Here is a 22,054-nt window from a genome sequence, read left to right on the forward strand (position 1 = left end):
ATTAGTTACATGAGTTGACAAGCAATGATTGAACATCCGCTTTTAGGGCTTGATCCTGTTCTTTCTAATTTAATACAATAGTAGATTGTATTTTAGTCATTTTTAGAGATGCAGAAGTGGCCGACAAGAGGTGGAGCCAGGGTTTGAACTTAGATGGGTCCGACCCCAAGCCTCTTCTGGTACACCATCAGTCTGTGGAATGCAGTCATATAGCGTGGGGGTCTGCTTTGGAACAGTAGGTTGGGTACAATCTGTAGAGAGCCTTTAATATCAAACAGAGGCTGCAGGTGCCATCTTGTAGGTAAAGGGGAGATGCTGAAGGTGATGTGGCAGCTCTGTGCTAGAGGAGAACCTGGTAGCTCATGGGAGAGGTGATATCAATCCTTACGGAAAGAAGGCAAAATCTTGGGGTCCTTATCCTCTCCTTATGAGCAACTCAAGGGTGAAGTGAGTGAAAGTCGATCAGTCGTGTCTGACTCTGTGACCCCATGGACTACACAGCCCATGGAATTCTCCAGGCCGAAGTACTGGAGTGGGTAGCCGTTCCCTCCTCCAGGGGATCTTCCCAACCCAGGGATCGAACCCGGGTCTCCCGCATTGAAGGCAGATTCTTTACCAGCTAAGCCACCAGGGAAGCCCAACTCAGGGGTATGAGGACTCAGAAGATAAATGTGTGTTTTATAAGATTAAGCTACAAAGTAATTAATAAACATAGCCACAATGTGCAGCAAATGAAAAGAGAGCAAAAGAGGCAGAGGGGAGACTACAGAGCCAGTACTGTCCCTTCTGACACAGCCGGTGCTGGCATGCACCTCTGCGAACAAAGAGCATGTGTTCCAGTGACACGCGGCTTTGTCAGGGGCTTCCCTGCCAGAGGCATAAATAACAGGCAGAACAGGGTGTGTCTCACTGGACTGTCAGTCCGCGGGCCTGAAGGGGCTGTTGTCACACTGCCCTGGGTTTGAATATTGCTGCACTTAACATCGTTCTGTGTATGCATCTGGCTGTGAGAAAGAAGTAGAATATTGAACTGCATCTAAGCCCCAATTATTATCATGACCATGAATTTGTGGTTTGGAACGACTAGAAGGGAATAAGGAAAAGAGAAAAAAATCTTAGTTTGTGAGGGAATCTGAACTATGGGTAAATCTCTTTTTACTTCCATTGATGTTAATGTTTGTTTAATAAGTAATAAAGATCTCAAACATTGCCTTCTTTTGGCACGCCGTTGAGTCTTAAAACTGCTTGTTAATCAGAATGTATGTATTCCAAGTATCTCCAAAATGTCTGAGGAGAACACTCTGAGCTAGTTTGTAACTCCTTGGACCTGCTGTCTATCCCAGCAACGTCATCGGACGATCGAGCCTTCCACAAACTTTAAGTATATGAACAGACTTTAACAAATCTAAAGATGAGAGGAAAGAGCCCCACACAGGCATTGGCTTAACTGGCCTTGAAACCATTTTAGCAGAAGGGGCACCTTTTCTCTTTAGGAAAGACAGTATATGAAACACATGTGGGTGAAGAAATCATTCCTCTTTAAATCCTAAATACTTCCATTCTTTCCCCCTCTCCCATACGCATGTGTGTGCACTGGTAAATCTACCCTCCGAGTCTCCACAGCATGGTGTGTGCCTCTTATAGCAGTTAGGCAACACGTGGGCGCTGTTGAAGGATCTAAATTCTCAGCGAGACTATGAGCTCATACAAATATTTCTGGATGATATGAATGGAGAGCAGGAGCCTGGGGCCATCTTTAGAACATAGGTGCCCTGCAATTGTATGTTATGTTGAAATAATGTCACGTGTACTCAAAAAATACTATTGAAAGACAGCTGGGACACTGAGACAGAGAAGGAAGGCAAATGGGTGAAAATGGGTTAAGGAATGAGATCCTGTTAGTCTCCAGATGGCAAGAAAAAGAAGATGGGAGAGTGTCAGGTGTGCAGGCAGCTGCAGGTCCAGTAAGGGGCTCTGCCAAGAGAGCCAGATTCTGTTTTGCTCTCTGAAACAGCTGGAGGTGCTTGGCCTTCCGGGGGCAGCAACGGAGAGCTTTGACCACCAAGAGTTGAGTTTAATATTTATTAAGCACTATCTTTATGCCAAGTACTGTGCTTGGGACTTTTCGTGTACATTGCATCTCAGTTCATCCTGGCAACGGCTCGCTGGGACAAGACTTTATAATCCCCTTTCATTGTTTAGGAAACAGGCTTAGCAAAGCCAAGTAGAACTCACATAGCTAGTAAGAACCTGGATTTCTATGTAATTAAAATCTCACTGTATTCATTCTCATTACTTTGATCCACTAGTCTTTACAACTGGTTCTGAAAATCCTTTTTGTTTTCTCTGTTTTAAGAAGATTTACATGCTCGAGGAGGAGGTGGAGAGGAAGTTAAAGAAAAACTAAAGAAAAAAATTTTTAATTAGATTCTTACTATTGAGACATATCCACCATTAAGATGTATATCCTTGTAACTTTTTTCTATTATTATACATATTTTAAAACCAATATTGGCGTCAGATACTTGTTTTTCCACCTACTATGATAAGTGATGAGTTTATGTGCCCAGTCGTGTCTGACTCTTTGCAACCGCGTGGATTGTAGCCCACCAGGATCCTTCATCTATGGGATTTCCCAGGCACAAATACTGGAGTGAGTTGCCATTTCTTTCTCCAGGGGATCTTTCTGACCCAGGGACTGAACCCATGTCTCCTGTGTCTCCTGCACTGAGGAAGGATTCTTTCCCGCTGAGCCTCCGGGGAAGCCCAGTGAGTTAACGCTCACCCCTCCCTTCGCCTTGGCGGAGGCCCAGAGCTCGCTGGCCTCCTGAGGGGCTGGCGAAGTTCTGCGCTGGCCGTTAGTCTTCTACTTCTGCTCCAGGCCCTTCATCTCCTGTATTCACTCTGCCCCTTAGGCTGAGGGAAGGCTCACTTCCAAACAATATAAGGTATTTTTTGTTTTGTTTTTGTTTTGGGGGGTTGTGCTGCACAGCTTGTGGGATCTTAGTTCCCCCACCAGGAACTGAACCTGGGCCACCACAGTTAAAGTGATGGGTCCTAACCACTGGGCCGCCAGGGAATTCCCTAAGCAATGTAAGTGTCGACGCTGAAGGCGGGTGGACTCATGTTCTCCCTCATGCAGCCCTGGTCTCTCTTGAGTGACTGGGAACAGACTCCTGGAAAATACCTGTGTGGCTTCACAGTGTTGGGCATCCTTCTCATCCATAATTAGCCAGCGTCCCCACCGTCTGGACTCTCCTACCTCACGGGGCTTTTCTTGTCCACACAGAACTAAGGTTGATCCAAGAGCCCTGCTCCTGCTCCCTGAACTCTCCCATCTGTTCTCAGGCTTGCTCTACCAGCTGCTGCCCAGCCAGGGCCCCTTGGTGGGCAGGCACGGCGGTCCTCCCTCACTGCAGACTCTGACACTACCACGCTGAGCTGGCAGGCGTGGCCCTGATTTGCCAGTCTCTTACTTTGTAAAGGCCCAAAGTCCCAAATACCCTCACACTCTGCTGCTTTGAAAAGTGGAGCAGCCGCTTTCCTGATCTCTTTTGTGTGTGTTTATGCACATACTACAGAAAACTTGGAAAGTATGCTTAACAAAAAAATTAAAATCTCAGTTCAGGGCTAAGCATTGCTCACGATTTGGTGTCTATTCCTCCAGTCTTTTCTCTACACACATATGGCATTTTCTCAGGTCTCAGATTGCCAGAAGCATCATCTCATTAATAACAGCTTTGCAGGCAGGCAAGGAGGGGGAAACCACTACATTAAATATTCATATTGATGGCAAGAAACATTTTTATTTCAGAAATAGTAAGTGGTGAAAAAAGGTATCATAGTACCTAGGAAATACTGTGTATATTACATTTAAAAAATTTAAGTGGGATACTGTAACCTGCTCTTTTCAGTTAACATATTATGAACATATTTCCATGCCATTGAATAGTCTTCTAGGATATATATTCCTTGAGGACATTTTTCTGCAAAATGAAAATAGCTTTTCTCTTTCTGAATATAAAGACAATACATATTCATGGTGCAAATACATAAAAAGCACCAAAAGTATAAAGAAGAAAATACAAGCTAGCTAAAATCCCATTACCTAGCAGCAACCACTGCTAACATTTCTTGTTAGCAGTGAGCTGTTTCTATGAATGTAGATGCATATGTAAAATATATAAGTGGAATACTACTATAAAGGGTGCTTTGTAACATGCTTTTATTTTTCACTTAGCAGTAAGTCACAGTTATTGGTCCAAGTCAATAAATCATTTTGTCATTTTAAAGTCTGCATCTATTTCATTGAGCAGCTGTAACACAATTTATTCACCTCATCTTCTGATAAACATTTATGTTACTTCAGTTGTTCACCATTGGATACCCTGGAGAAGGGAATGGCTATCCACACCAGTATTCTTCCCTGGAGAATCCCATGAACAGAGGAGCCTGACAGGCTACAGTCCATGAGGTCACAAAGTCAGACACAACTGAGCAACAGTTCATTCATACATCTTTTTACAGTTATCTCCTTGAAATAAATTCCTAGAAGTACAACTCCTGAATCACTATGTATTTTTCAAATCAGATATACGTGGCAAATCACCTTTCGGAGGCTGTTCCTCAGCAGTGTGTAAAACTTCCCCTCATTCTTGCCTAAATTGGATATAATCTTTAAAAATCTTTATCATTTTTCACCTAATGACAAGGTGGAAGGCCAAAGGGTGCCAAGACAATTCAACATGAAAGAACAGTCTTTTAACAAAATGTGCTTTGGACTCGTTGGTTCAGCCGGTCAGTCGTGCCCTACACTTTGCAGCCCCATGGACTGCAGCACGCCAGGCCTCCCTGTCCATCACCAACTCCTGGAGCTTGCTCAAACTCATGTTCATAAAGTTGGTGATACCATCTAACCATCTCATCCTCTGTCGTCCCCTTCTCCTCCTGCCCTCAATCTTTCCCAGCATCAGAGTCTTTTCCAATGAGTCGGTTCTTCGCGTTAGGTAGCCAAAGTATTGGAGTTTCAGCTTCAGCATCAAGACTTCCAATGAATATTCAGGACTGATTTCCTTTAGGATGGACTGGTTGGGTCTCCTTGCAGTCCAAGAGACTCTCAAGAGTCTTCTCCAACACCACAGTTCAAAAGCATCAATTCTCATATATCCACATGTGAAAGAATGAAGTTGAACCTCTGCCTCACAGCAAATACAAAAATTAACTCAAGATGGACCATAGACTTAAATACAAAAGCTAAAACTATAAGAGGCTTCTCAGGTGGTATAGTGGTAAAGAATCTGCCTACCAATGCAGAAGACGTAAGAGATGAGGGTTTACTCCGTGGGTCGGAAAGATCCCCTGGAGTAGGAAATGGCAACGTGCTCCAGTATTCTTGCCTGGAAAATTCCATGGACAGAGGAGCCTTGTGGGCTACAGTCCAAGGGGTTGAAGAGAGTCAGACATGACTGGGCAGCTGAGCACACACACAAATAAAACTATAAGACTCAGAGGAAACCAAGTAAATCTCCATGACCTTGGATTGGGCAAAGCTTTCTTGGATATGACAGTGAAAGGACAACAAACCAAAGAAAACAAGAAATAAACTTGACTTATTCAAAATTTAAAACTTTTGTGCTTCAAGTGACACCATCAAGAAAATGAAAAGACAATACATAGAATGAGGGAAAATATTTGTGAATCATACATCTAATAAGGGATTTGTATCCAGAATAAAGAACTATTAGAACTCAATGACAAAACGAAAACCCAATTAAACATGGATAGAAAAGTTTGAATAGACATTTCTCCAAAGAAAATATACAAATGGCCAGTAAGCAAGAAGCTTAACGTCATTAGGCATTTGGGAAATGAAAATCAAAACTACAGTGAGATACCACTTCAGACCCACTAGGATGGCTGTAATTAAAATGATGGATAATGAGTGTTGGTGAGGATGTGGAAAAATTGGGACACTTGTGCATTGCTGGGGAGAATGTAAAATGGTGCAGCTGCTATGGAAAACAGCTTGGCAGTGCCTCCTAAAGTTAAACATAGAGGCAGCAATTTCACCTCTAGGTATATACCCAACAGAATAAAAATATATGTCCATACAAAATCTGTGCATGAATGTTCATAGCAGCATTATTAATAATTGTCATAAACTGGAAAACAACCCAAATGTCCATAAGCTGATGAATGGATAAGCAACATGTGGTATGTACATAATATGGGATTTTTTTTTCAGTCGTAAGAAGGAATGAAGTACTGTTATGTTCTACAACATGGATGAACTGTAAAAATATTATGCTAACTGAAAGAACTTTGACAAGATGACTGTGTGATTCCACTTATATGGAGGGTCTAAAATAGGAAAATCCATACGGACTTCCCTGGTGCCTCAGATGGTAAAGAATCTGCCTACAATGCAGGAGACCCATGTTCGATCCCTGGATCAGAAAGATCCCCTAGAGTAGCGGAATGGCTGCCCACTCCAGTATTCTTGCCTGGAGAATCCCATGCAAGGGGAGTATGCATGGGCTACATGAGGACAGAGGAGCCTGGTGGGTTACAGCCCACAGAATCCCAAAGAATCCCACACGACTGGGCAACTAACGCTTTCACTTTTTCATAGAGGCAGAAAATAGATTAGTGGTCACCAAAGGCTGGGAGTAATCGGGAGCGACCGCTAGTGAAACCGACTGGGGCCCTGGGGGGCTCCCAGACACAAAGGCCTTTCTGTCCCCATTTCCTGTAGTCAAGACTCCAGTCATGAGTCTGAGTGACCTTCCATGAGTTCCAAAGGGCAGATTTAACAGTTGCTAATCAAGGGAGGTACTCCAAGAAAGGTACACCGAGAAATCAGCTGAGGCAAGATTAAAGGGACTGGAGAAGCTTGTTAGGACTAGGAGATCCACCACCTGAGAGAGGCTGAGAGAAGGGAGTGCAAGACCAGCTTACACCTTAATCTTGTCAGAGACCCCACTTTTGACTCACTGTTATAAAAAGCAAGAATCAAGTTCTCTGGGACTGGGACACATAGTTTTTGAGGTAGAGACTTGGTGTGTCTCCCTTTTCTGGCAAAGCACTGAAGTTTTTCTCTGCTACTTCACCCAAAGCTATCTGCAGGATCTGATTTGGCACCAGTGTACAAAGAGGGCTTCCCAGTAAAGAACCTGCCTGCCAATGCAGGAGATGGAAGAGATGCTGGTTTGACTCCTGGGTCAGGAAGATCCGTTGGAGGAGGACATGGCAACCCACTCCAGTATTCTCGCCTAGAGAACCCCATGGACAGAGGAGCCTGGCGGGCTACCGTCCATAGGGTTGCACAGAGTCAGACAGAACTGAGTATGGGGTTTCTTTTAGGGTAACAGGAATGCTCTGGAATTTAGAAAAAAAGAAAAGTATTTGCTTATTTGGTTGTGCTGGGTCTTAGTTGCTGCATGCATGTGAGATCTAGTTCCCTGACCAGGGATCCAACCTAGGCCCCCTCATTGGGAATGCAGAGTCTTAGCCACTGGACCACCAGGTCAGTCTCCAGGAATGCTCTGGAATTTGATACTGATGGTTGCAGTACTCTGAACATACACTAAAAACTACTAAATTGTCATCTTTAGAAGTGAACGTTATGGTCTCTGAATTACATCTCAATAAAACTGTAAAAAATTTTTTATCAATTAAGCAAGTTGACAGTGATATATCATTTTTACTTTAATTTGTTCTTATGTACAAATAGAACCCGGGTCTCCCGCATTGCAGGCAGACGCTTTAACTTCTGAGCCCCAAGGGAAGCCCATATAACTAATGGGGTTGAATTTTTTTTCAAATATTTAAGGCTGTTTGTTTTCCTTTGTAAGTTACCTGTTTATGTCCTGTTGGTATTTTAAAATTATTAACAAGTGCTCCATATATGTTAAGAATATTAACACTTAGCCTGATATTGATCTTCAAGCTATTTTTCCACACTTGTTGTTTGCTTTTAAAATTGTAGGTATGTATGTATTAATAAACATACACAGACACTAGTGAGGATGATGAAAAATTTTTAATTTTTATTTAAGATAAAATTAATCTTTATTGCTCTTATGTCATGAGAGCTTTTCCCATCCCAAGATTATATCAGTATTCACATATATTTTCATTCTGATATTCTGTTTTTTTTTTCTTTTTATTTTTCTGGTTTCATTTTTATGTGAAATCTATATAGATTAATATTTTAATGTATGGCTTGAAGTAAAGGTCTAGTTTTCTTTATTTTTAATGGTTAGCTACTTGCCTGAATACCATGTGTTAAATAACCATCTTTTCCTCAATGAATATGAAATGTAACCTGTATCATATGCTAAATTCTTCATATTCTTAAGTCTATTTCTGGACCTCCTTCTCTATTCACTTATTTTTCTGTCTATACCCTCTAGGACAGTTTAGCAAATGGGAAGCCAGTGGACAAATGGCAGAAGACCAGAAATTTACTCTCTGGAGGCGTGGGCTTGGAGCGGCGCTGGACTTGGGGACGTCAGGCCCAGGTGAGAGTGCATCTCCACTGACCACATAAAAGGTGGAGAACATGCCTTTCAGAGCGCACAGCGACACCACTAGTCCTATGCTGCCCATCATATTTCTCCCTTCCTGTTTCTTATCATTCGTCCCCCAAAGAATACACAGTTAACCCTTGAACAGTGCAGGTTTGTACTGTGTGGGACCACTTACACGTGAATTTTTTTCAGTAAATGTAAATTACATTTGTATACAATATAAGGTTCACTGAATCCACGGATGCAAATTGGATATGAAGAGCTGGCTCTGAGGTTTTGCATGAATCTTCAACTTTAGGGAGGATGGGCAACCCTAACCTTGTGTTGTTCAAGAGTCGACTGGATAATCAGACAAGATGTAACATGGTATCAGAGGGATTTCTGGTTGGTCATGTGGATTCCTGGAGTGCTACAGTCCATGTGATTGCAGACACAGCTTAATGAACAGCAGCAGCAGTGGCGGATTTGTTGGGAAAATTTTCCCAGAAACTGAACAAAAAGATAGTGAAATATACTAAAGGACAAATAAAATCAAAGGATCAGTCTAGGAGGTCCAATATCTGACTAATCAGAATTCACGAAATAGAGACAAGATAAAATGGAGTCCACATCCCAAATGTAGGTTCCCCTCTGACTCCCCTTCCCCCACTTAGTTCCAGAATGCTAATAGCTATCTCCAAAGGCAGGAGATTGGAGGATTCTTTTCTGAGGAAAGTGACTGGTTTAAGAGTAAACATCTAAGATAACCAAATTTTGTTCTGTTTTAGCTGTAATCTCCAAGGGAGGGCTCTTTTTTTGTCTTTATAACTATTCATTTTTATAACATCCTATTTTTATGTCATTGATATAACACCTCTTATCTTTGAGGAGATAAGTTTTATCATGATATCTGAACTGTCTCCATTTTCTCCAAGTTCCTTTTTTTTTAATTGCAGTTATTTGGCTGTGTTGGGTTTTATTTGCAGCACAAAGGGCCTTGATTTATCACTCAGGATCTTTCACTGTGGCCCAGGGACTCTCTAGTTGTGGCATCTGGGCTTGGCTGCTTCACAGAATGTGGGATCTTAGTTCCCTGACTAGGGATTGAACCCATGTGCCCTGCATTACAAGGTGGATCCTTAACCACTGGACTACCAGGAAGTCCCCTCCAAGTTCCTTTTTACCAGCTCAGATTTCTGGCTCTTGTATTAGAGTCTGTTAACTGACATTGAACAATAACAGCCAGTTATTTTACCAGCAAAGTGAATTTATTTGGGACCAGCAAAGAATTGCAACTTGGGACACGAAACTGTGGTGAACCACTGGCAAGTCCAGTTAAGAAAAAGGAAGGAAACTCTTTTATAGAAGAGAAGGAGAAATTGGGATCTGCTGTTAAAAACAAAAAGTCCATTGGAGGAAACTGGCTGAGATGTTACCAGGCAAGGAGAAATTTTTCTTCCTCCCAAGGTAGTATAATAGTATCACTTCCTCCCAGAGATGCAAGAGAGGTCTCTAGGTGTGGGGATCTATATTGATGTTGTGTAGTACATGCATGAGAGCTCCCCTTCTGGCCTCCCAACTCTATTTTAGTGAGGTTTCTCTTTGGTAATATTCACAAGTCTTTCCTGAGTATATGGTCATCCTTGAATATCTATTCACATTTACGAGAGAGGGACTTAAAAGGTGATCAGAAACTCTGATGTACTGGTAGGTCTTAGAGACTAGTGGGTATCACTCCATGGTGATCAGGAAGCAAGCTGGCATTTCCATGGAGAGACCTCCAAATGCCAGTATTTTCAGTTCCTATAGCTGAAAAGGATGAAATTATCAAGCAATAACAAACGCAGTTCCTCTGGATTTCCAGACTGAAATGGCCCATCAAGGCATATTATAATGAAAAAACAAATGAAAGTGTCCTAAGAGAGAAAAAAGTTATAATGAGAAGCTCAAAAATCAAAATGCATGAGACTTAACAGAACACGGGTAACTAGAAGACAGTGGATGATTTGATGCCTCCTGAGGAAATTCTGAGAAAAAAGGATCCGCCTCTTAGAATGTGCAGGAGACATGGGTTCAACCCCTGACCCCGGAAGATCCCACATGTAGTGGAGCAACTGCTGAGCCCGTGCTTCAGAGCCTTCGAAGCTGAGCTCGTGCGCCCACCTGCCACAACTGCTGAAGCCTGCAAGCTCTCGGGCCACAAGGCACAACTGGTGCACCACTGTATTGCGCCTGCTGAAGCCCGTGCGCCGCAGTGAGAAGCCCGTGCACTGCAGCTAGAGAGCAGCTCCTGCTCCCTGCAACTAGGGAAAGGCCCGCGCACAGCAGTGAGGACCCAGTGCAGCCGAACTAGCAAATAAAGTCGTGTGTACACATCATAAGTAAATTAGAAGGGTGAGCAGTGTCTCCTTAAAAAAAGAGCATGCACGCTGGCAGAGGTGGCTCCTGACTGTGGGTATGGATGCTGGGAAAAGGTGCTTTGCCTGCCTGAGATCTATTCCAAAAGGGCTGGAGGTCCCCAGAGCACAGAGGACAGACGGAGGCCTCCCCACCCTTTCTGAGGCAGTCTGCTTCTGGAATGGAGGTGGGCATGATAGGAGCTCAAAACTGGGTCAGATTCGCTCCATCCAGCTGCAACACACACTTTATAAGAGCAGAGATGTTGCCAAGTTTCTGGCATGACAGTTCTGTCAGTGTTGGGGTCCCAAAGAGTCGGACACGACTGAGCGACTGGACTGAACTGAACTGGGAGATCCCTGATTTCCCAATTTCTTAAAATGTGTTTTAGAGAGCAGTTGAGAGAGGGCAGGGATTACTCTGAAGCTACTGTATTTGGACATCCAGTTCTCCTTTCTGCAACAGCCTAAGAAGGTCAGCCTCCCTCTCACTTGCTTTTTCTCCTATGTTTCTCTCTTAAATTGAAGAATAATTACGTACAATGCACAGATGTTAAACTTACAATTGGTGACTTTTGGGGTAACTTTTAAAAATTTGAAAAAGTTTTTCTTTTGGCTGCACTGATCATAGGTTCATCTACCAGGGATTGAACCTGCGCCCTCTGTGTTGGGAGCACAGAGTCTCAGCCACTGGGCCGCCAGGAAAATCTTCAGTTGGCTACTTATGACAAAGGTGTTCAGCTGTGTAGCTGGCAGCCCAGTCAAGACAGAAAGCATTGCTATAGCATCCCCCTGTACCCCTTCGTGCCCCATCAGAGGCAGCCCTTGTTCTCAGTTATATCCCCGAGAGATGATTTTGCCTGTTTTGGACTTCATGTGGATGAAATCATACCACCTGCACTCTTGTGTGTCTGACTCCTGTCACTCAACGTATTTTTGAGATTCATCTGGGTTGTTGAGTAAAACAGTAGCTCATTTCTCTTTATTTATGAGTACTATTCCAGCATATGGATGCATCATGATTTAGTTATCCATTTTCTAAATAAGTCTCTTCTCTCTTATGACTAGCTTTATTTCTGAGCTGGAGCAAGTCTTCTTTATGTGACCTTTTTTTCTTCACTAACACACTAATGGGCTTGTTTCCACAGCATGGAGTTGAAAGATTAAAAAAGAGACTTTTTTAAAGGACTAGCACAATTTACACCCATGTTACAAATGGAAATTGGGTATGATACAGCCTCATTTAGGTTAAAGCTATTTGTGGACTAGGAGACCAATTAAAAGCCTCTGAGAGCAACCCACATGTAGGATGACTGAAGTCTGCACCAGTGTTTCTGCTATGAAAAGAGAAGGTGGGGAGCAGATAGGTTAAATGTTTCACAGGAAAGCTTGACAGGGCTTTGTGGCAGGTGTATGGGATGAAGGAGCAGGATGAAGCAAGTGCTGCTTCCAGGTAGTCATTTGCCTCGTATGTCCTTCTTCTCTTTAGGAAGGACCTGGGTTGATCGCTCCCTTTGCAGGCTCTGTCGTGTTAGGAAACGTAAGGAGCTCTTGTTCAGCAGCTCAGCCTGCCTTTTGGGCCCACTTGTTTCGTCCTGGGCCTGGTAGCTAAGCTCTTACCACACATGGTGGGGCTATTGAAAGTCATAGTGACATTTTGGGAAAAACACTGAGTTTGGATTTGGTTAGTTTTTCATTCTTTTCTTCACTGAGGCTCCCTAAGTCTTGGTTTCCTCTTAGGTGAAATGAAGATGAGTGCATATCCCCGCCCTACCAAGATGGTTTTGAGAATCAAGGGAAGTAACTTCAAATTTCTTATAATGATTCACAAGAAACTAATAAGATCACCTATAGGAGGGGTAAGACGTATTGGGGGAAGAATGGGAGTGAAACTTTTAGTGCATACCTTTTTTTTTTTAAACCATGTGAGCATATTACCTTTTACAAAAAATTATAAACAGAGTTAAATAAACTATCTCTATAAATGGTTAGGCATTCTAGACTGCTGAAGAAGACAGAGTCTGGCTACCTCCTGTCTGTGAGAATCTTTCGGTCCATTAGCCCAGAAGTCCTATCACTCCAGGATAACTTGCCGATAGCAATTTAATGACCAAAAAAAAAAAAAAAAAAAAGTGGGTTTGGGGCTGTAGCAAGAACTCAGCTTTGAGAGTAAAGAGATCGGGATTCTAGTCCTGGCTTTGCTGTGTCCTTCAGGTGGGTTCCTTCTCTTTTCTGTGGTTTCTCCTATTGAATGAAAGAGCAAGACTGCATGATCTTTCAGATGCTTCCAGCTCTGATATCTAGAATATGCTCCTAATTTCTAAGCCACAGAGGGTCTCATAATGGATTTGCTGGTGACGTTTTTGTAACTAAGACTAGAGTAGGGCAGTGAAACACATGCTTCTCTTTTCACCTTTTATCTCCTTTGATGCTGAAGTATCCAGAAGCCATGCATCAAGTGGAGTGTGTTTTCCAGGAAAAGGAAATTGGGTTGCGCTTCAGTAGAACCATTGGCGCAATCCCATTGCTGTGTGCTATTGACATTAGCTGAAGGGTGTATGGGTGATATGTATATACAGCACTTCACATGGATATCAATGAATAGGAATTCAAAAATCATATAATTCAAATTCTAAGACTCAAACAATGGCCTTTGGTGCCAAGGAACTCACTACCTCCTGAGGTGCTTCATTCCATTTTCATATTGCTCAAATCATTAGGAAACCGTTTGGGTTGAGCTGAAATCTTGACTTTATGATCACCATTAGTGCCAACTTAGCTCTTTGGACTGCAAAATACACCTGTGTGCTCTCTGGCCAAGATCACAAACTACTGAAATGTGGGCCAGTACCAGACCATGTTTCAAAATATTTAAATTAGATTTTGACATCAAAACATCATGAGGGGAACTTTCCTGGTGGTTGAGTGGTTAAGATTTCAATTTCCAATGCAGGGGGTCCAGGTTCAATCCTTAGTCGGGGAGCTAGGATCCCACATGCCTCTTGGCCCCAAAACCAAAACATAAAAACAGAAACAATATTGTATCAAATTCAATAAAGACTTTTTAAATAGTCCACATTAAAAAAAAACAAACCTTAAAGGAAGGCTTTATTTTTTTTACATAAACTGTTTCTGACTTCTCTTGATAGATCCAAAGATCTGGGTAGCTGCCTCACCAATGATTCTTCCCTTAGTAAACAAAAATTTACTAAAGTTTCCCCCTTTCGTAAAGTCCCTGTCCCCTCTGGTTCAGCTTATGTGTGTTGGAAAGATGGATCCCATCCCTGGTTCTAGAACATGACATGCAAACTTATCTGAATTCATCAGCACAATCCTACCTTTTGTCACCTTTATGGATTCAGAAACAAGCACTGTTGTAAGATTGGGTTCCTTGGGAACAGAATCTGAGATGAGACTTGGATGCTCAAGGTTTACTGAGAGAGAAGGTTACCGATCGGGATGCAAAGAAGACAGAGGTGGGTGTGGAGAGAAACTGACCAGGAAAGTAGGTGCAGCGGCAGTTACCACCACAGTCTCAGCTGACCCCAAGAACTCGAGGATGCGGATGACCCTTCAGAGTCGTCACGGATTGAGGTAAGGGGGCCGGACGTTTGAGTTCCCACATCAGCCAGTCGTGGGCCTCAGACTGCACCCTGGAGGGGGTATGAAACTTTGCGGGCATGGTTTCCTGAGGCTGAGAGCAAGACTGTTCCCAGCAGCTGAGGGACAGGTCTGTTCCCCTGAAGAGGGGATCAGGGCGAACCCCCATAGCATCTCCTACGGGTGCAAGTCCACAGAGACTTGCTAGGCCCACTGAGAGAAAGGTTTCCGGAAGTGACCTGTACCCGTCTGGATGTGGTCGAAGGGCTCTGGGGCTTGTCTGGAACCATCTCGCATCGAGGTCAGCCTTGATGACGTGGGTGCTGGGCCGAATCAAAACAACCCATGGGCTTCCCTGGTGGGATCTGCCTGCAGTGTGGGAGACGCGGGTTTATCCCTGGCTCAGGAAGATCCCCTGGAGAAGGGAATGGCCACCCACTCCGGTGTTCTTGCTTGGGTATCCCATAGACAGAGGGGCCTGGCGGGCTGCAGTCCTCGGGGTCGCCAACGCTGGACACGACTGAGTGACTAACACTGCACACTTGGATGTGGTGTTTGCTGTGAAGTTCATCGCTAAGTCAGCTTTCTGGCTGTGTTTTAATTATGTGCATACGAACATAAGTGTCAGCGTTGCTTTGGTACGTTCTGCTAATGGGGAGCTGCATCCTCTGGCAACAGCCTGCTGGGTAGCAGCTGCCCCTCTTTAAGATGGGTCACTTGGTTTCCAGCTTACTCGTGCCCACCCAGCTTTTAGAGGTGCTCGCAGAGAACTGAATCCTCATCTTCTAGTAATAGTCAAGAGATAATATCTAAAGTGGAAAAAACCAAAGCATAGAACAGAAGTGTGTGTCTACAAATACGAGGTAAACATCAGAAGAAACAGCTAAAAACTTGGCGGTAGTTGCCTCTGGGGAGACCCATCAGGGTGGGATGGGAGTAGACAAGGGAGCTGGTTTTCTTGGGAAGCCTTGAAGTGCTCTTTATTTTGAAACTCTGTGTATCACCCGTTGATAATGCATGTCGTTGGCAGCTTGCACTGCTCTGGGACTCTCCCATCTCCTAGTTCTGTGGCCTTTCTCTGTCTTTCTTCTGGGTAGGGGGTTTCTTAAATGCTGGTTGATAATAATTTAAAGCTACCCTTTCTCTCTTTCTTATTTTAAGCACTCTGCACTACGACTCCTGATCTCACCTCTTAACCTCCAGATCCATATTTCTTCCACAGGATCACCTTGGAGTTTCCCCTCCCCAATCTCCAACTTGCATGAGGAGATAACCAAGGTCTCTCCCAGGTCTCACATGCTATGAGGTCTAAAAAATATACGGAAATATTTAACAAGTCACGAGAATAAATCTCTTTCATTTACTTAATATTATTAGCCACTTTTTATTTTTTATGTCAACTGAAAAATATACACAACCTAAAAGTCAAGAATTATGTTTTATTTGGCAGACAGAACAGAGCTTTAAGCCCAGGACACAGCCTCTCAGATATCACTGAGACTGCTCTGAGGAGGTAAGGGAGGAGGAGCTAGCATATGTAGGAGTATTTGCAACAAAGAGCAGGTGGTCGGAACTTCAAAAGATTTGTTGTGCAGTCACTAAGTTGTGACCAACTCTTTGCAACGCCATGGACTGCAGCATGCCAGGGTTCCCTGTCCTTCACTATCTCCCAGAGTTTGCTCAAACTCATGTTCAGGGATGGAACCCATGTCCCCTGCAGTGGAATCACAGAGTCTTAACCACTGGACCACCAGGGAAGTCCAAAATATTATTGTGAATTAAAGAAAACCAGACAACTCAAGTTAATGAATTTAACACTTTTCTGTGTATGGGGAGATGCAGAAGCCTGGGCTCAGTGACATCATCCCTGTGATGGCACCCCAGCCTTTCTGCGACCAGTGCCCTGTGCTTTCCTGCCCTGAGTCTCCTCGGGGTACACCTTGTGAGCGGCTGCAGGGGCTGCTGGCTTGATAGCTGGCAGCCGGTTTGCATGCTGAGTTCCCTCAGGGCTCACCGCTGGGGTGCTGTAAGGTGATAACTTGATGGCGGCAGCATCCTTTGTTTACTGATGTGGCAGGCGACGTTTTTTCACTCACAGTCAGATGAAACAGCCGTTTACTGAGCACCAACCAGGAGCCACGTGTGACTCCAAATGCCATCATGTGGCTTTGCAGTCACACCGTTTTGCTGTTTTAACGCCTCTTCATGCCCTAAAGTATTTCTTTCCTCAGTTTAACCATCTATGAAATGTATATAACGTTGTAAGGATTAAATTAGTCAATGTTTATAAAGCCTTTTGAAAAGTACTTAAAGTTATTAATTAGTACATTTGGAGAGCACTGTGTGTGTGTGTGTGTGTGTGTACTGGGCTTCAGAGATAATAAGAAGGTACTGTTAAGAAATACCTTAACAGAGAGGCAAAAAGTGATGTAATGTATTGTAACTGTGATGCTAGGTCTTATGTCAGGAGTACCACATAGGGAGCATGACCAAAGCTCTGTAAGGAGCTAGACTGAGGGAAGGGGTGTGGCTGGGGGTGGAGGCCCAGGAAGATTTCGTCAAGGGAATGTCATTTAAAAAGTAATAATGGGGGGACCCGCGCTGTCGGGACGACATGGCCACCTCCCGCCTGCCCCCAGCGACGCTAACGCTCAAGCAGTTCATGAGGAGGCAACAAGTTCTCCTCCTCTACAGAAGGATTTTGCAGGCAATCCGGCAAGTTCCAAATGATTCTGATCGCAAATACCTGAAGGCCTGGGCAAGAGAAGAATTCAAAAGAAACAAAAGTGCCACGGAAGAGGATTCAATCCGGATGATGATTACTCAAGGCAATATGCAGCTCAAAGAGTTAGAAAAAACACTTGCTTTAGCCAGATCTTAACTACAGCATTGTTCTGAAAGGTTTTCAAAGTCTCCATATGTTTAGTTGAGCTTAGGCTCAATCATGGGCAGCCCAAAGCCAAGTGAAACTGTTTATATGTAGAACCCTTGCGCAAAATATCAGAACATGGAGCATAGCATATGAGAGAGAGCCAAGAAAACTGCATCAGAGCAATTGTCTTAGCACAGACAAACACACCCGCTATTTTGAAAATGTTTTTGGATGTGTCAGCAGTATTTTGTAAGAAGCAAAAATCAGTCCAACAGGTAGCACATAAAAAGATGTTCAACACCATTAATCAGTCATCAGGGAAATGCAAATCAAAACCACCGAGAGATGCTATTCACATCTACTAGGATGACTGTAATTAAAAAGGGAAGTAGCTGCAAATGTGTGTGAGGATGGAGAGACTGGAACCCTTACACATGGCTGGTGGGACTATGAAGTTGTGCAGCCACTTTGGAAACAGACTGTCCAGTCGCCCAAAGGGTAAAACAGCATTATTCATAAGAGCCACAAAGTGGACAATCCAAATGCCTATCAACTGATTAAGGACTAAGTTAAATGTGGTATACCCATACGATAAAATATTACTTAGCAAACGAAAAGGAATGAAGTACTGATACATGCTACACCTGAACGAACCTTGAAAACATTAAGAGGCCAGTCACAAAAGATTACATATTGTCTGATTCCATTTATATGAATGCACAACTCAATATACTAAAATCTGTTGAATTGTACATTTTACATGTATGCAAATTCTCTCTCAATAAAGCCATTTCCCCCACCCTGAAAAAAAAAAAAAAAGTAATAATGTTCTTTATTTACGGCTTGGCTGGGTCTTTGCTGCTGCGCGGGGGTTGGGGGCAGTTACCCTGCCCGCCGTGAGGCCTTCTCACTGCCGTGGAGTCTCTTGCTGCGGAACACGGGCTTTAGGGCAGGCAGGCTTCAGCAGTTGAAGGGAATGTCATTTTAAGTGGACTTCAAACAACAGGTAGTAGCCTTCCAGGTTGAGAGAAAGGCTATTTCAAGTATAGACTAACATTAGGCAAAGTTCAAAGAAGTAGTTTTGAAGGGCTTAGCCTGTTAGGGGAATAAGGACGAATGTTTCATACTTTCAGAGTTACAGCTATTGAAAGACCTAGCAAAGAGAACTTCCAGGGTTAGAAAACCCTCCAGAAGCTTTAATATTCTGGAAGGAAAGAAGCTCTCATGGTTCTTTTATTTTTTTGTTTTATTTTATTTTGGGGGGAACTGTGCCATGTGGCATGTGGGATTTTAGTTCCCTGACCAGGGATCAAACCCATTCCCCCTGCAGTGGAAGCTCCAGGGGTCTCAACCACTGGACTGCCAGGGAACTCCCCTCATGCTTCCTTTAATGTGCAACCTTTCCTTTTTTTTAATTGTTGTAAAATACAACAAAATTCACCATTTTAAACCGATAAAAAAGAGACAATTTAGTAGCATTTAGTTGTGCACCCACCACCACTGCTGAGTTCCAGAACATCTTCACTCCGCCCGGACGGACACCCCGCACCCATTAAGCAATCCCTCCCCCCTGGCCTCCCCCAGCCCCCGGGAACTCCCTACCAGCACAGAGGGATGGTCATGTCCCCGTATCCCACCTGAGGCCTCCCCACCTCAGCTTCTCATTTCCAGTGAAAACTCGGCCACTTCCTGCAAAGCTGAGATCAGTAACAGAGCAGTCTCTATAGATGCCTCTCATGGACATTTTATATAAGTCGAGTCATATAATTTGAAGTCTTTCAATACTGTGAAAAAGCCAACTAACATCTTAAGATTATTATGAAAATAATTTTGTCCTTATGGACCCCCTGAAAGAGTATCAGGAACCCCCAGAGGTCTGCAGAGCAGACTCTGAGAACTGCTGCTCTAGGTCATCCAGGGTGTGGGGTGTCAGCCAGCTCCCCATGACAGCTTCTGTCCCAGCACAAAGTGATGGTCATGTCCGCATATCCAACCTGAGGCCTCCCCACCTCAGCTTCTCATTTCCAGTGAAAACTTGGCTACTTCCTGCAGAGCTGAGATTAGTAACAGAGCAGTGGATTCATGTTCGAACTGCTTGAAGGAACCAAACCATCAAATGAGGACACATTTTTATGAGCAATAAATCTAAATGTGTTTTAAAAAAAACTGTACCACAAATTGATTTCCAATAAACTTCTGATCATTTCTTCCCACTGTCATTACATTTGATAATCACAGTAATTACCTGTTACCTGTGATGAGAGCTGTCATGTACTTTTGAATAGCAAGCAGCAGCCATGCCATAAATTGCTAGCCCCCTTCTCCTCCAATGATCACAGCTTATTTTATTCTTCGAGTATTCTTCTCAGAGTAATTAGCACGCTTATTATACAGCATATTCAAATGTTAATGTGCACACCAAACTGACGCTATTGTGAGACCCATTTTGCTCAGGAGCTAAAATTATGTTGCCATTTTGCTTGGTGCTAGAGACTCCGTGCTTAAAACCTGTTTCCCACATACAAGGAGCCATGGTTATTTACTGAGAATGCTGAGCTAGAATGAGAGGAGTGACACTTAATATAGAACCTGAAAGCTAAATGGGTCAGCACATGCAGGGTCTACACATTTTGAATTAGTTATCCATCACTGCGGAGACAATCAATATTTGAGCAGACTGGCTTTGGGGCCTGTTTAACATCGCTTCTCCAGGGTCTCTACCAAACTTCGCCTCTGCAGAGGTTAAACCACCCGAATCACAGTTTTGTCAATTGGAAGCATTTTCCTCAATCTGAGCGGAAACCTGCTCGTGTTTTCACTTGTCTGTTTCGGCCCTGCCCTCTGGAGCCGTGTAAAACATGTCTGCGTTCTGTCCTGTGACTATCCTGTAGAGATTCAGGACAGTGACATCGTCCCCACGGTCTGCTCTGGTAAGGCTCAAGTGTCCCAGGTCCTCACGGGACAGGTCACCAGCCCCTCAACCACTGTGGTGATTCAGCTTGTCGGTGTCCCTCTTGAAATAAAAACGGTGAGGTGCTCAGAACCTGAAGCAGTGATCCCAGCGTGGGCTGATCAGGGTGGATATCAGTAGGTCTCTGTTGGATGTGAATGCTCTTGTTGGATATGATTCCATTAGTGCTTTCTTAGAGTATATTTTCTTTCTCGTTATCCATCACTGATTCCTGAGTAGCTAAAACTACCAAATCTTTTAAGCCATATATTGGTACTTAGGCAAGTATCCATTTAGACCCCAAAACAGGATCTGAGATTTATCACCATTACATTGCAGCTTGTTAAGTTTGGCCCAGTGCTTTGGTCTATCAAGAACCTTTTTTGTGTCCTGAATCAATCCTTTCCATCAACAAGTGTAATCAACCTATCAATATTGCTATCTGTTTATAAATCAAAGCTTAAAATGCCTGACAGGCGAGGTCTCAGGATGGAGCTCTTCACCTATTTTCAGATACCTGAAATCAAAGTATTCATTCAACCAGTTATGTCTCTATCCCTCCCCATCCAAATATACACACCCCCATTCCAACTCTAACTCAAGCTGGCAGGGAGGGAAAACACCGAAGGATATTCCAGGTTACTAGCTGGCCGATTAAAGTGACCTAGAAAGGAAACAGAAAAAGACAGGAGGGAGTGGATAAGACCTGGTGAAGGGAATACAGGTTCTCTGAGGCTATTTTCTCTGGGCCAACACACCAACACAGGCTGGGGGGTGGGGGTGGGTGTTAAGGTATGAGTCACATGGAGGATGGTCCAGGGTTCTGTGGTGATGAGAGACAGAGGAAGTCAGTAACCAGGACACAGGACCAATGCTGGCAGTTAGGAGTAGTCCGTTAGTGCATCAAGCAGGAGGGCCTAGGCAGAAGATAGCAGAGATGGGCGTAAGGAGTGAAGCAAGAAAGACCACGTGAAACAGAATCTCGGCTTGCTAAGTGGGCTCCAGAGCTGTGCTGTCCTTGATAGCCACTAGCTACAGGTGGCTATTTAAATTAACATTCATCAAAATTAAATTTAAAATATCAGTTCTTTAGTCACATTAGCCATATTTAGAATGTTCAAAAGCCACATGTGACTCATGGCTACCATATTGGATCAGACAGAAGAACATTCCCAACACTGTAGAAGTTCCTATTGGACAGTTCTGGTCTAGAACATTCTAGATGTACTTCTTTAAAAGGGCTAGGGACTTCCCTGGAGGTTCAGAGGTTAAGACACTGTGCTTCTAATGCAGAGGGTGCTGGTTCGATCCCTGGCTGAAGAACAAAGATCCCACATGCTTCATGGTGTGGCCAATAAATAAATAAGGGCCAAGACAGGTAGGATATCATTGTAATGTACTTATATTCTCTTTGCTTTTCCCTTCATGACCCAGCTCAAACATCACTTCTGGGAATTCGCCACATGTATGATCTGTGAGTGTATGCTATAGACTGCCGAGCATTCTGAGTTACACAGTTGTTAGTGGTCACACATGGGTCTAGACAGTACTTAGAATGGTGATCTCGGCACAGTTATTTGTCAATCCTTAACCAAATGGATGTGTGGCTTCTCTGGTAGCTCAGCTGGCAAAGAATCCACCCGCCATGCAGAAGACCTTGGTTCAATCCTTGGGTTGGGAAGATCCCCCGGAGGAGGGCATGGCAACCCACTCCAGTTGTTCTTGC

The 22,054-nt window shown here is 43.7% G+C and overlaps 2 protein-coding genes across 7 annotated transcripts in view; both read left to right on the forward strand.

Annotated features, from left to right (window-relative positions):
• HEMGN (hemogen) overlaps positions 1-22,054 on the forward strand; it is a 53,132-nt gene that overhangs the window by 3,497 nt on the left and 27,581 nt on the right. For 2 of the 6 annotated variants that reach the window (XM_070480207.1, XM_020890980.2), the window contains exon 2: positions 8,415-8,522. In XM_070480207.1, the coding sequence (XP_070336308.1) occupies positions 8,415-8,522 (108 nt within the window). Of the gene's footprint in view, positions 1-8,414; positions 8,523-11,298; positions 11,382-12,646; positions 15,875-22,054 lie in introns of those variants that run through there. The other 4 variants (XR_011492717.1, XM_070480204.1, XM_070480206.1 and 1 more) reach the window with 4 other exon arrangements.
• Positions 17,075-18,177, forward strand: LOC139039462 (LYR motif-containing protein 2). The gene has a single exon (XM_070480203.1). It carries the CDS (start codon positions 17,121-17,123, stop codon positions 17,385-17,387), a length of 267 nt encoding a protein of 88 aa, XP_070336304.1. The 5' UTR covers positions 17,075-17,120; the 3' UTR covers positions 17,388-18,177.

Source organism: Odocoileus virginianus, chromosome 18, assembly GCF_023699985.2.
Source record: "Odocoileus virginianus isolate 20LAN1187 ecotype Illinois chromosome 18, Ovbor_1.2, whole genome shotgun sequence".
NCBI classification, from domain to species: Eukaryota; Metazoa; Chordata; class Mammalia; order Artiodactyla; family Cervidae; genus Odocoileus; species Odocoileus virginianus.

Excerpts from the sequence above, each read along its gene's own strand:
- LOC139039462 (XM_070480203.1), top strand. The coding sequence starts at position 17,121 with ATGGCCACCTCCCGCCTGCCCCCAGCGACGCTAACGCTCAAGCAGTTC.